This window comes from Rhododendron vialii, chromosome 3a (assembly GCF_030253575.1).
Source record: "Rhododendron vialii isolate Sample 1 chromosome 3a, ASM3025357v1".
NCBI lineage: Eukaryota > Viridiplantae > Streptophyta > Magnoliopsida > Ericales > Ericaceae > Rhododendron > Rhododendron vialii.
In genome coordinates, this window is record NC_080559.1 from 10,579,228 (window position 1) to 10,593,762 (window position 14,535).

The following is a 14,535-nucleotide window of genomic DNA, read 5'->3' on the forward strand; positions in this document are numbered from 1 at the left end:
AATATTTTGGGAAATAATCGATTTTAAGTCAAAAATGTCAAAAAGTCGATTTTTTTTCTTTGAAAAGTGGTTATTTTTCAAAATATATGGGTAAAAAGTAAATTTTTTTTTTTTTACTTTTCCGTGTCTTGACGAGACGAATCGGAAGACAAAAAAAAATGTGGCAAAAAATTAACAAACGCCAAAAAAAAATTCAAATACGGACAAAAAAAAAAATATTTGTTAGTGGAATGGGTTCACCTTAACCAGGATGCTACAGATTCCAAAAAGAAACCTTTAACAATATTTCTGGAAAAAAAAAAATTTATTTGTAATGAGAGACCCAAGGATTTGCCCAAGTAAGCATAAGAAATATTAAGTGTTTATCTTCCATAACGTTACATGTTCAACTTTTACGGAAGCGAAATGTTCCAAACTTCCACTAGACGGTTTGCTCGATTGTTAACTTGGTGGGCCCAGAATTAAGTGAGGTACGCGCAAGCTATCCCGGTTATAAAAATAAAAATAAATTGTGATGAGAAGGCATGTGTTTAGTACTTTAGTACAAACTACAGTCGAAGACAAAGCTTATTAAATAATCTAATAATCACAAAACAATACTAGTTATCAGGTTATCTCACTTTTCCCTGCCTAAAATCAAGATCTAGTTCTAGAATATTGGCCTTTTCTCAGTGCCTTGAAACTCATTTGCGCGAGCATAACGTGAGTTGACACTCTGTTTCGCAAGTGCTCTTTGTCTCGATAGGAGAATCGGAAAAGTTAAAATAAATTCATATGAGACGATGAAAAGATTGATTTTTTCATCTAAATGTGTTCTACTGACTAAAATAAGTACTTATTTTTTTAATTAAAGGTGCTGCACGTATGTGAGAGAATGATTTGTCTCGTAAAACGAAAAAATGAAAAATAAATACTTAAAAAATAAAAACCTTAGCGGAATGGGTAATTCTTCTTGAAAGTTAAAATGGGGGGCAAATTGAGATATGCCTTTACGGCTAAGAGATTGTGATTTACTCAATTGTATAATTGTTGGCATCCAAATCAAATATAAGTGACACATGGTTATTTTTCTAGGTACATAAATTGGAAGTGCATGCATGTACATATAGTATCTCGTCACCTCCGCTAGGGAACATTATCCTGTCATACGATACCACTATCTATCGGGGACCCCACCACCGCAATGAACGGGGGAAAGTGAAGTACTCACTTTTTAATATGGAGTAATGGGGGTGGGCAAAGGTAGATTTTGAAACTAGAAGGGCCGAAAATGATTTGTAATTTTAACGCGTAGCAGAGGTTGGAATCATAGAACCCCATTTCAAACACTCCTATTCAACACACCCCCAGCCTCACATTTCTCTTCCTTGTGGTTAGGTCCCCCCCACCCCCCCTAGCCTCTCATTTCAGTCCCCACCACCGTTTCTCCTTTAATCCTACCCATCCTTTTCTTTTCTTTTCAAACCACAGCCTAATAACAGCTATGATTTATTTATTTATTTCATCCTTCCACAAAAGGGAAAAAATCAAGACAAAAATGAAAATCATAGCTTTACTTAATAGTAATTTCTAATAGGATTACACGTCTCTGTAATTTACTTTGTCAACATGACAGTAAGTCTTTCTACGATAATTCGAACTGTTGGCTTCGTGGAGAGAATAAACTATGTTAAAATATATGAATGACTAATGTTAATTAATAAATAATATGATTGATTCATATTTTCTTCAATAGAAAATATCTATTTCAAAATATGTCTAAAAGGCAATTCTAGGCATATTCAATTTTAAATTAAAATTCAATTAGTAGTAAACTACTACTATATCATGTCTATACTTCAATTTTAGTAATCGTCCTTGAATGAAAATAAACAAGATGAGATTGAAGTTGGCCCATATCTCAAGAAAACGAATTCTGTCCAATCCACGACAATAGACTGGATAGTTCAGTTTGCTCCTTTTGGATTTTGCCTGCTCTTATTTTGATGATCGAAATAATTTTTGTTTGAGACCTTTTCAAAACCATCAAAGATAAACAATGAACAAATTCAATGTTATATATGAAGTATTTTTGGAAATCGAATGATATATGAAGTATTAATGTTAGCTCGTGCCTACGGCACTACGCATCTCGGTTGAAAGGGGATAACAGTTGTGTGATTTAGGTGAAAACCATGGGCACTTAAACGGGAAGTGGGAGGATGCACTACAGCCTTTGGATCAAATGAATCTAAACCGTTTCAACAACTTGTCCCCATAACCTTCTGTTTTATAATAGAGATTTTGTTATTGCGATAATCAGATAAACAAGTTCAATGTTATAATATTTATTTTATGATAAATGAGTCCTAAGAGACTTAAAACAATAAACAACAATTTAAAATTTTGAAGTGAAACCCCCCCAAAAAATAAAACACAGAGCAAACTGAACTATGGTGGCTTGCTAAAACCGGTACTCAGTACTTTGTTCATATTTATGATGTGTTTGGATAAGTTTTTGAAAAATTTTGTAGGGTTACGAGTGGAGAGAGAAATGAGAGTAATGATTGAAAGTAGAGATAACGATTTGAGAGAGATTGGGAGAGAAAAGAGAATAATAATTGGAGATAATGGTGAGTAATGATTGGAAGTAGGGACAATACGTATTTTTTGAGTTGAGAATTATTTTTCAAAAAATAATCCAAACAAAGCATCAATCGTTGAGATTGAAGAAGTAAACTCAATCTGATTCTGAATCGAGATCATCTCATTGCTATCCCAAAAAATTCACCATTAATTCATGTTTAGTAAAAAAAATTCACAAAAATATTCGCCCAAGTCGTTAATTCATGTTTTAGAATGATCGATATAGTTTTATTAATGATATTATTTTAAAATATTGCTTTTAGACGATTAAAAATAAGTACAATTAAAAAAGAATTGATCCAAATAGACAAATAGTTCGAAAATCAACAAGTATAAATGCACCATATGACGAAATTGAAACATAAAATTAGTTTTATATGTATATTTTCAAGATATATGCACGTGTTTATGTGTAGTAGCATACTTAATTTCATAATTATGTAAAATATACGAAAATATAACAAAATTATTTTAGTTTTGAGCGGGGGCACGTGCCCCCCTTTCCCTCCGTCCCTGAGCCTGCACATACTATACACCCAGTGTGTATGGAACCTACATCTATTATGAGTGTGGATGATGTGCAAGTGTGCGTAAATGAGCGTGGAGTTAGAATTTTCGAAAAAACAAATGGTCAAACTTCAAAGTTAAAGATCAACTAAAACCGAAAGCTTTGTCCTAAATTCCTATCCTAAACACAAAGCTCAGCTTTAGTCCTTACCTTCCCTACAAAAAGCACCCTTTGCCCGTTTCAAAGCTAGATTATTTATTTTTTATGAAAGAAATTTTAAGTTCAGAAATAATGTGTTTATATAAATAAATTTTTTAAAAATATAAATTTTATTTAATAAATCTTATTGAGATATTTTATACTGTGTAAAAAAATAAAAAAATAATTTTTTAAATGTTATTTTTGAATTTAAAAATATAAAATAAACACTGTATTTATTTTTTAAGTATGTAGACTATGTAGTATTTTGGAACGTGACTTCGTCTCTCTCTTTCTCTCTCTAAAAACATTCACGTACACACACTTCGTTTCTCTCAGTAACTTACCCGCCACACCCACGACCGCCACTACTGTCACAACCACCCCCGCCTCCTTACCACAATGATTTGACCAAAAAACCAACCTGGGCTTCTACTGAAACATGGGAGCTTCACTGTCGAACCTGACCGAATCGAACGGCTACGCCAACGGCGGGCCGGGGCCCGGGCTGGGCGACATACCGGAGAGCTGCGTGGCGTGCGTGTTCCTCTACCTGACTCCGCCGGAGATCTGCAACCTCGCTCGCCTCAACCGCGCCTTCCGCGGCGCCGCCTCCTCCGACTCCGTCTGGGAAGGCAAGCTCCCTCCCAACTACCGAGATCTGCTCGACCTAGTAATGATGCCTCCGGAGAGGTACAGGAACCTGTCCAAGAAAGACATCTTTGCCCTCCTCTCTCGCCCCGTTCCTTTCGACGACGGAAACAAGGCACGTATTGTGTTCCCGTTTTAACCCTTTTCTGATTCTAATTCTTTATCTGTGGGAAAAGGACCTGAGAATTTGGGTTTTCGTGTTTTTTTTTATTTTTTTGTTGAATTGTTTTGGTGGGTATGGGAATTGGGTAATTAGCTGCTGTAAAGAAGCTAAGAATTAGGGTTTTGGAGTTTCCCTCCCTTTATTCTGGTGGGTATGGAAATTGGCTAATTAGCTATTCTAATTCTTATCTATTGGAAAAGGAGCTGAGAATTAGGGTTTTTTGAATTTGTTTTCTTTTTTTGTATTGAATTGTTTGGGTGGGTATGGAAATTGGGTAAATTAGCTGTGAAGGAAGCTGAGAATTAGGGTTCTGGCAAATTGTGTGTGAAGAAGTTGGATGTGTGGGGGAAGTTAGTGGATTACTCACTTTCGATGGCTCTAATACGTATTCCCGTAGAGAGCTCAAAATTAGGATTTTGGAGTTTTTTCCTTTCCCCTCACCTTTGATGGCTCTACTGAGATGTGCTCGATCTAGGATTGCCTCCGGAGAGGTCCAGAACTTGTCTAAGGAGGACATCTTTGCCCTCCTGTCTCGTCCTGTTCCTTTTGATGACGGAAATAAGGCATGTATTGTGTTCTCCCCTTTCCCCTTTTTCTGATTCTAAGTCTATACGCTGAGAATCAGGGGTTCTGGTTATTTTTCTTCTTATTGTTGGATACTTTTGGTGGGTTTGGGAACTGGCTAATTAGCTATAAAGAACTTGGATATATGGAGGAAGTTACTTGATTCCTCACTTTTGGTTGCTTTAGTTGTTATTTTTTTTTCTTTGATAGGCATGCTCTAGTTGTTATTTCTGGTGAAATAAGCTTAGAATTAGAGTTTTGGATTTTTTTCCCCACTTTATTTTGGTGGGTCCAGGAATCGCTAATTTTTTGTGTAAAGAACTTGGAATATGGGGGAAGTTACTCGATTCCTCACCTTTTGTGGCTCTAGTTCTTGTTTCTCGTGAAAGAAACTCAGAATTAGGGTTTTGGGTTTTTTCTTCTTTTTGTTGAATACATTTGGTGGGTCTGGGAAATTGTGTTTTTTCTTCTTCTTTTTGTTGAATACTTTTGGTGGGTCTGGGAAATTGCTAATGAGCTGCAAAGAACTTGGATATACAGGGGAAGTTACTTGATTCCTCACGTTTGGTTGGTCTAGTTGTTATTTCCGGTGAAAGAAGTTGAGAGTTAGGGTTTTGGAGTTTTTGCCCGCTTTATCTTGTTGGGTCTTGGAACTGGCTACTTTTGTGTAAAGAACTTGGAATATGCAGAAAGTTAGTTGATTCCTCACTTTTTGGGCTCTAGTTCTAAATTCTGGTGAAAGAAGCTGAAAATTAGGGTTCAGTCAAGTTCCCTCCCCCCTCCCTGCCCGATTTTGGTGGATCTGGGAATCGGCTTACTACGATTTTGGTTGGAGTGTTGGTGGATTTTGGTTTGAAGGGCATTGCGTTTGTTGTTGAGTTCCTCTGATGGCGTGTGAGATTCAAGTTGGGAATCTTTGAACTCTATTGGTGGATTTGGGAATTAGTTGATTTTCTGCGGGTAACGGTAACAACTGCCCGCTGGGCAGTGTACGTGTTTTTTGCATATTTCAACACACTTTTTGCACTCCACCAAGTGTGTCGTGGTTAGTATTTGTCGGTTATCCTAATTGATATTGGAATACGAGGATGTTGAGTTTGCGTTACTTCTAATTGTAACTTGGGTTTGGGAGTGATGGGGGACTCTTCATTGGCATTGGATTTTGGTTTGAGTTTCTTCTTTCGGTTGGGATTGGTTGAGTTCCTTCTGTGGGGCTTAAGATCAGAACAAAGAATATTGGGAATTCTTATGTTGGTTTGACTTTTGAGAGTCATGATGGTTTTCTGTTCGTCTTCTGATTCTCAATTTGATTTTTGTAGTTGGTTCTCGGGGATTTGGGAGTTAGGGTCTACATGCAGTCTTGTTTTAGTGTTTTTCTATGTTTTTTCTTTTTGTGTTTTGTGAAAGTTAGTCTTAACGTCGTTTACGGATACATGAAGCACATTAAAGTTTTGGGCCAGTTCATAAATTGGCTGGTTGTTTTCCTTTTTTATTTCCTATGGTTCAGTGGGGTTGATTACTGTTCCAGAAGAATATTTTTGGAGTGTGTAAATCAGTGGAATATACTGACATGATTTTCTTTGCATGGGAGATATTACAGGAATTATGGCTGGATAGGGTTACAGGGAGAGTATGTATGTCAATCTCGGCGAAGGGGATGGCAATTACTGGGATTGAGGATCGAAGATACTGGAATTGGCTTCCTACTGAAGAATCTAGGTAAGATTCGTAACTATCTGAATCTTATGACTCAAGTATTGTTTCACTTGATGTTTGTCGTTTATGTACAAGAAAATCATTGCTAAATGCTGATGTATAGTTGTACACAAACACACACATATATATAATTCTGTAAAATTTCAGTCTCCTCAGTTCTTCCAAGTTTAAATACTTAGATTTTGCAGGTTAGTGGTTAGTGTCTATTTCATTGGGCAATCGTGTAGTCCTAAAGGTTTGGTCGTTTCCTTTCTATTTGTTCCAAATCATGTTGCTTGTTCAATGGGTGTGTGGAATAGATGGAAATATTGTTCTTGTTGATTAAGAGGAAGCCTCCATTAGCCCATGACAATTATGGTCGTTTTTTCTTATTTGTTCTTTACATCCTCTGTGCTTTTTGGGGTGCTGGAACTGCTTATATTTCATGTTTGTCCTCCTTTCTTGTACATGCGCACAGTTGATGTAAATACAGATTACATTGCTATATGATGATGGCAGATGCTGTTTGTAGCTGATGATTAACTTGGATGGTAGAGTTATGGAGAGGTAGGGCTAAATGCCATAAACCTGGTGGTATGGATGGTGTTATGTGAGGAGGAAAGTAGTTTATTCCCATGAATGTTCAGGGTGAAATATGTCATTGTTTTGGTTGTTTAGACATTTAAGCCAGTCCTTTGATTAAGCTAATGGGCGTGTTTGGAAGTTGTAGAAAGAAAGAGAAAGGAAGGGAAAGTAATTAAGAAGTTTTGAAATTTGATTATTTTCTTTTACTTTGACTATGGAGAGAAGAAGAAGAAAACAAAAGGTAAAGGTAACTGTCAGGGAATACGAAAAAGAGGAAGGGGAAAAGATGAAAGAGACAAAGGGCTGTCGAAAAGTAACTTCTACTTGATTTCTCTTGATTTTTGTCTTTTCCTCTCACAGTAAGAACCAAGGATAAGAATGGGAATTACGAATTTCCTTCATTTTTATCTTTTCCTCTCATAGTAGGAACCAAGCTTAAGAAGCACGGACACAAATACCGGATACCGATACGCGGACACATCATTCTGAAAAAATTAGGACGCGGACACGTCGGGTGTAAAATGCATTTTTATTATATGTGTATGCTGTGAAGTGTGAATCCTATGAAGATACAAATTAGCTGTCCGCATATTAGTATACGTGAATTATACCTCTGTGGAAATTTTTGCTATGGGTTGTGTTTTAGAAATTAGATTTTGACCTTTTAACGAGTGTCGCCAATGTGTCCTAGAGTAACCACAATGTGTCCAAGTAAAGGAAACAAAATTGGACGAGTGTTTAGGCATGTCCGACCCATGTCTGGAGAGTGGAGTGTCGTGTCTGTGACCGACACGTGTCAGACACTTATACTTGAGGCCACTAGACAAGTCCGTGTTTCTTAGGGACTAAGGATTGAAGGAAAGTTTGATTTGATTTTCTCTTTCTCTTTCTTTCCAAGTTCCAAATACACCAGAGTAGTAGGAAGATTTAGTCAAATAGATTTGAGGTTTTATACAAGAATCGTAATAATCTTTTTTATCGTAATTTGTAAGTCTATTGAAACTTTTAGCCCTTTTATCCTGTACTCCTTTGTATGTTACCTGTAAATCTGTAGTGTGGAAATGTGGATGCCGGTTCGAGATGAGTTCCTGATGTAATTCACTGTTTTGTTCGAGATTAGATACTAGATTGATGTCAGGGAAGGAATGTTGTTGCATTGTAACTTGTGATCTTAGAGTTTTAGTGGTAATTATACAACACAATAGCTACGGGGGATCAGGTATCTTAAATCTGTGTGAACAGATGGTTTTATGAAAGTTGAATAGATTGACCTTATGAGTAGGTACTATTTGAGAGTTATGTCATGCAGAACGCAATAATTTGATTATCAAGTACATGTTTGTTTAGGATAAAAACCGAGTACATGTTTGTTCATGGTTTATTGTCTTCCCAACTTCTTATTTGCACTGCTTAAAGAGGAGAATATCTTCAATCTCATTGGATTAAAATCCTACTTTCATTACATGGTTTATTGTCCAACCAACAACTCTTTTGCGTTGCTTAGAGGAGCATATCTTGAATCTATATTCGAGCAAAATGCTACTTTCATACATTTGGATATGAGATTAAGCATGTATTTATTACTTCTTATAGAACAATAGGTTGTTTTGAATTTTTTGGTTGAGGATATTCATACCCATACAGTTTCCATTTGTACTGGCTAATAAGATATAAAACAAACAAGTGGACATTTTTAGAGATTCTCGAAAATATTTTAGTCTAGGGAAGCTTAAAAAGCAAATCATTTCCTTGGCGATGCCAAATACAGGCAGTGAGCTAAAGTTAGTTTTATTGGGCAGTTGATGTAGAAATATATTGCTTGATGGTTTGTAGGATCTGAAGGTCCTATATTGTGGAGCGGGATTGCCCTCCTTATCGATTCACATCCATGCAAAGCAGTAAAGGGGTTAGTGCATCAAATTACCATGAGTAGCTACTTGTGGTCGGCATTATTGAACACCCACTCTAAGCTGCAGTCTCTTGAGCCCGCATGATTGGGTGCCCAAGTTGCCGTTGATGCCATTTTTAATAATCACAGGAGCTCACTCATTAGATTTCTACTACTTGTATACCATAGGTCACTGGTAGGCTAAATGTGCAACTCAACATATAGTTGCACGAGTTATCGTCCATACAAAAGGGCCTTAGCTACTAATGAACTGATTGAGAGGGGATACTGTTGTTATAAACTTGTTTCGAAGACGAGGAACTCATATTTTAAATGCGTATCAGAAACTCTAGCTTAAAGATATATGCTAAAATGCTTGGAAAATATTGGTACCTAGCACGGACATGGATAATGACACTGGACACGGGAATTCTACAGAAATGGAGGCACGGACACGGGGACATGGCAATATATGTGTATATTTATATTTTGTGTGTGTGTGTGTGTCTCTTATCCTCCATACAGACATTGTAATATGTGTTACGTATATAGTTGTGTGTGTTCAATTTATAGTGTATGGATTATTTGTGGCATTAATGTTTTATTGGATCATGAACTTATTGTACAATTTATATTTATATTTCCTGTGGTTAGTAGATTTTCATGCTAACAATCTATTCAATGGCATATCTTTTGTGCTGACCAGAATTTAGACGCGAGCATTCTCTATATTCCCATAAATGTTTTGGATAGCATTTCATGTTTCGTTTCTGTTTCTCATTTCAATTGTGCATATTGATAAATATGAAATGGCCTGTCACCCTACTACTCTGACGCCCAACTACTAGTTCTGATGCAATGCATTAGGGATATGGTAAGTGTTGTATTGTGAGGCGATTTGTTGCCCTTACACTTTTGGATACTTATGAGCATCACTCGTTGTAGTGGGTAACGCTCAGGTTGTTAAGTATGAGAAAGCAAGTATAAGTTTAACAGTAGTTACTGGGACAATCAATGCCAAAAGGTTGGTTAGGTCCGTCTATAGCCTTCTGTTGGAGAAAAGATATGGGATAGGAAGTTCTGAAAGAATAATAATTCTAACTAATATCCATCGATCAAATTGTTAAATTTAAAGAGATAGAAAAAGGAATAGAATAGCTTGTGGGGTCGTCGAGGCACGTGATAGCGCTCTCCTAAGGAACGATATACCCCCCTCTCCCCCTCTGGCACTGGGTGAATGGTACTCATTCCCCAAGATACAACGACCTTCAAGTTTTCTTCTGTGCAGCGAATTGAACTCACGAACCGTGTAGTTTCGCAACACTCAAAATAATCAATGAAAGCAACCAATAGAGTTCAAGAAATAGCAAAAGGTTTTGCTTTTGTTTGGTTTTTAAGTTTTGGAAAATAATTTTGATGTAATGAGTGGTATTGAGTAGAGAGAGATAGATAGAGAAACTTACTGAGAATCGTGCAGAGAGAAAAATAATTTTCTAAAAAATGATAAGTGAACAAAGGCAAATTATTTTCCGAGGTAGAGTACTGCTTGGAAGAAGAGAAGGTAAAATATTTTTTCTGTATACATAAAACCAAGAGCGAGGGAAGTAAGTAGTATTCTGGTGTATCAGTATATATCTTGAGCTACATTGGCATACGAGTATATATAGAAAATATACGCTTTGTTAGTGTTAATATTCCTCTAATTCTTAGGAGAGATATAAGGAGATGAGAAGACCAAGTCTAGATGGGTATACAACTAATCCCACGTTTACAGATTTTGCAAGGGTATTACTCTCTTTAGAAGCCTGCTTAAAATCACAAGTAGGTGATAAAACTCATCTCAAAGACCAATCAAATAATATTATATGTAAAATATTAAATTAGAAACAACAATTTTTACCCTGCTTTGCACCTCAGTTAACAAGAGCAAAGTTACTGATATCCTTCCATTACATTTCAGAGAATGTGAAGTATATGTTGTTTGGTCAAAAAGGAAGTATATGTTGTTGTTTATCTTATCCAGATCTTATAGTGCTTTTTCATCACTTATTAGCAACCATATTACGTATTTCACATTCGTTGAGTAATCAGTTGTGTCAGAGACTCAGAAACACAGAAATTCAATTAAATTCATTGAGCTCTCTGTTATAAGAAGGCTCTATTTCCCTATAAAGAGGGCGAATCTCTTACATTGGTTATCAGAACGAATGTGATTATTCGACTAATGTATGGATCACTGCTTTCCAATAAACCTTGTCAAATTATCTAGGATTTTGATGTTGGAGTGTTAGTCGTATCTGGTAATCTTGCATTTGTTTGCGAGTGTTTTGAGTTTTTGTGGCGTGGTTACTGGTTCTAACCTTCCTCTCAAGCTTTGAAGGGGTTGAACTCACCATTCTCAATCAAAGTAGTGATCTGGGGGTGATTTTTTAGCCTACAACAAGGATTGGCTTGGGTTCTGTGTAGGAATAGAACACAATTGTACTGGAGACAAAGAGGGGCTACTGACACTGTGAAAGTTAGAGGGCGTGGGCTTCTATCTAGGTTGGAAAACCAACAATAAGTGTTTTTCTACCTCACTGGGTGTGCTAGGAGTTCCAAGGGTGCAGTGGTAATGCTGTTCACTTTGTGAGCTCTAAACTCTCATCGAACAAGGGGAGGAATCAGATGGGTAATGTTATTGGGTAGCCAATGGGTCTAGTTTACCAACCCTTGGTATGATTGAGGAATGCTATTAAACCTGTTAGATTAATTAGCAATACGCTAGCCAATTTATTGTAGGCGGGTTTCACGGTTTCGGATTGGTATTACTGCCCCTACCCCCTAGAGAAATCTACCTTGGCCATTTACGGTCGCAATGGACTCAAATAGTTCATGCTACTTGGTTATGTGAAGTAAAAGAAAGGTGGTTGGAAACTTTGAACTTGTTAGGTGATAACTTTTCACTTCGTTTGAATATGTTTGCCATTAAGTTGTATTTTCACCATTATGTTCCTCCCGTACTTTCGGCCTCATTCTATTTTAAGTTGAAATTGTAACATTCATTAGTATCCCTTTTGGGAGAAGAGGAACAATAAATGATGCTGGATCCAACTTTGGAGCAACAATAGTTTTTCTTTTGAATTTGGATAAATTCATTTTTTGGGGTACAAGGGAAACTGTAGCCAAAGTAAAGCTAGCACTTAGCTATGACAACTTCAGTCTGGTTTTCAAGTTCCAACTCAAGTGAGGCAGCACGGAAGCCAGGGCGTATCCAACGATTCCCACCCATATCAATCTAATTATCCCTTTGGAGCCTTTGATTTATGAAGACCATATTCTACTCTAGTTAGTGGATTTGCGCTTGAAATTATCCATTTCAGCAAATCATGCACGACAGTCGTATATTGTAACTAGTGGTGTATCTTCTTACCCTATGAAGCATGGATACAGATATGAGATATGGATACGCCATTGCGCAAAACCCTGAAAAAGTAGGATAGGGATACTGCCAAGATGTGTTTGTAAAGAAGTTGTATAATTTTTAGAATCATGTTATACATCAGTCCACGAATAGTGAAACAAATTAGGGAACTTGGGAATAAGTTGAATAGCATTATCTAATTGATGGAATATGAATGCACATAGGGTGTAACGAGGATTTGTCAATTCGACAAATTATGGTAAAGTGGGATTTTACTGTATTCTTTCGTTTTTGTTCTATAAAAATGTAACCAAAATATAGGAAAATTTTCTAAATGCTCAACAATATCTATATTTTTGTTAAATGCTTATTGGTTTTCTTCTCATTTCATAGTCCACTTACACAAGACTAGCAAATTTTGCGTCTCTAGCTAAATGTCTATTAATTTCTTTCCGTTTTGTATCCTTTTGGTTGTTAGATCAGGAAGTGAACAAAAAGGGGAGGTTTTTTGGTATCAAATGCAAAACACTGCAGCAACTGCCTTGTACTCCCTAAATACACGTTAAGAAGTCAGACTAGCTAACATTCCTTGATTTCTCTGCTATCTTACCATATAGCAGCAAATTCAGATGATCATTTCAAGGGACGCAGTACGGGGTTTTAAATTGCCATTGCTTTCTTTAATCATAAAACTGAAAACTGGGAAGGGGCGTTCTATGCATAGGATTTCATTCCAGTCAACCTTAACCCTGCCTGCCATTAAACTAGATTGCTGATGTAATATTTTCTGCTTTTGTTTGGCAAAAAGTAGTGCTTTTGTAATTTAACATTGTATCTCTCTTTTTGCAGGTTCAATGTTGTGGCATATTTGCAACAAATATGGTGGTTTGAAGTAGATGGGGTAGTAAAGTTCCCTTTTCCAGCCGATATATATACCCTTTCATTTAGGATTCACCTCGGAAGATTTTCAAAGAGGCTGGGGCGGCGTGTTTGCTATTTTGAGCACACCCATGGCTGGGAGATAAAGCCTGTACGTTTTGAGTTCTCAACTTCAGACGGCCAACAGGCATCGACTGGGTGCTGTTTGGATGAGACTCAACAAGATGAGATTAACGGCTACCACAAGCGTGGGTGCTGGATAGACTACAAGGTGGGCGAGTTCATTGTAACGGACCCGGATCCTGATACCGAAGTGAAGTTTTCAATGAAACAGATCGATTGCACTCATTCCAAAGGCGGGCTTTGTGTAGATTCTGTATCAATTATGCCCAGTGACCTGAAAGATCGAAGAAGAAGAAAAGGGATTCTGAAATAGTCATTTGGTGACTTGTTCTTTTGTAGTTTCTGTGATCCCGGAAGGTTTTAGTCGGGATTTATCTGTCTGGTTATGCTCTGAGAGCATTCGAGGATGTCATAATGGTCTTTTTTTTTTGCTGTAGTTATGTGTCCTCTACTTGTAATTCTAATTCTCTGTAGCCTTGTTTTATACCATACCAATACCATTCCAGTAAGAATAAGTGAATATGCTTTTGTTATGACCTGCTTTTGGCAAAACAAGATTCACTTGAGCTTTTGTAATCTAATTGAGATGTGAATGAGTTACAGATTTTCGTCACAAATTGCCAGACCATTGTTCTTGCTAGTAGTGGTGTTTCATCCGTCTTCTTTATCCTATTTTCAGGCTTTTGGAAGATGCGACTTGAGGATTTTTTGCTGTAATTCGGACGATTAGTTTGATCCATTTTTGTTGTATGTTGTTAAGAGTTTGAATAAGCTCTCTTGCACTAAAAATCCTCTGTAAAATCCTATCCACAGTCGTTTCAATTTTCTTTTGATGTGTGGCATGCGGACTGATGACTTCAGGTTCTATTTGGACAGTTAATCTGTGAAAGTGATTTTTAGGTCCTAAGAAGTTTGTCTACAGCTTCTTCTATTTATTTATTTATTTTTTTCCTTTGTTAAACTTAATCTATGTTATTCTAGGGAACTTGGGAAAGAGGAATGTGGCTTACCAAAATTAAACCTTGCCCAAGTGCACGGGGGTATAAGTCCTCACCACTGAGGTAGCCAACTACTTGCAAAATGTTTAAGCCCAATGTCTCTATCTCAAGGACTTTAAATAAGTTGTTTATGCTAAATATGCTTTTAGTTGATGTGTGTGAAGAGCTATCTAGAAATCTCTAATTTTTGAACTTTCCCTTGTTTTTTCGTTCCGCAAAGATTCTTATTTTGTAAGTACTTATTTTTTGCTTTAC

General features: G+C 36.8%; 1 protein-coding gene across 1 annotated transcript; it reads left to right on the forward strand.

Annotated features, from left to right (window-relative positions):
• The first annotated feature begins 3,457 nt into the window (after nt 1-3,457).
• LOC131318416 (F-box protein PP2-A15) lies at nt 3,458-13,899 on the forward strand. Its single transcript, XM_058348147.1, has 3 exons — nt 3,458-4,097; nt 6,310-6,428; nt 13,130-13,899. The coding sequence occupies exons 1-3, from the start codon at nt 3,774-3,776 to the stop codon at nt 13,593-13,595; spliced, it is 909 nt and encodes a 302-aa protein (XP_058204130.1). The 5' UTR covers nt 3,458-3,773; the 3' UTR covers nt 13,596-13,899.
• Nucleotides 13,900-14,535: the final 636 nt, after the last annotated feature.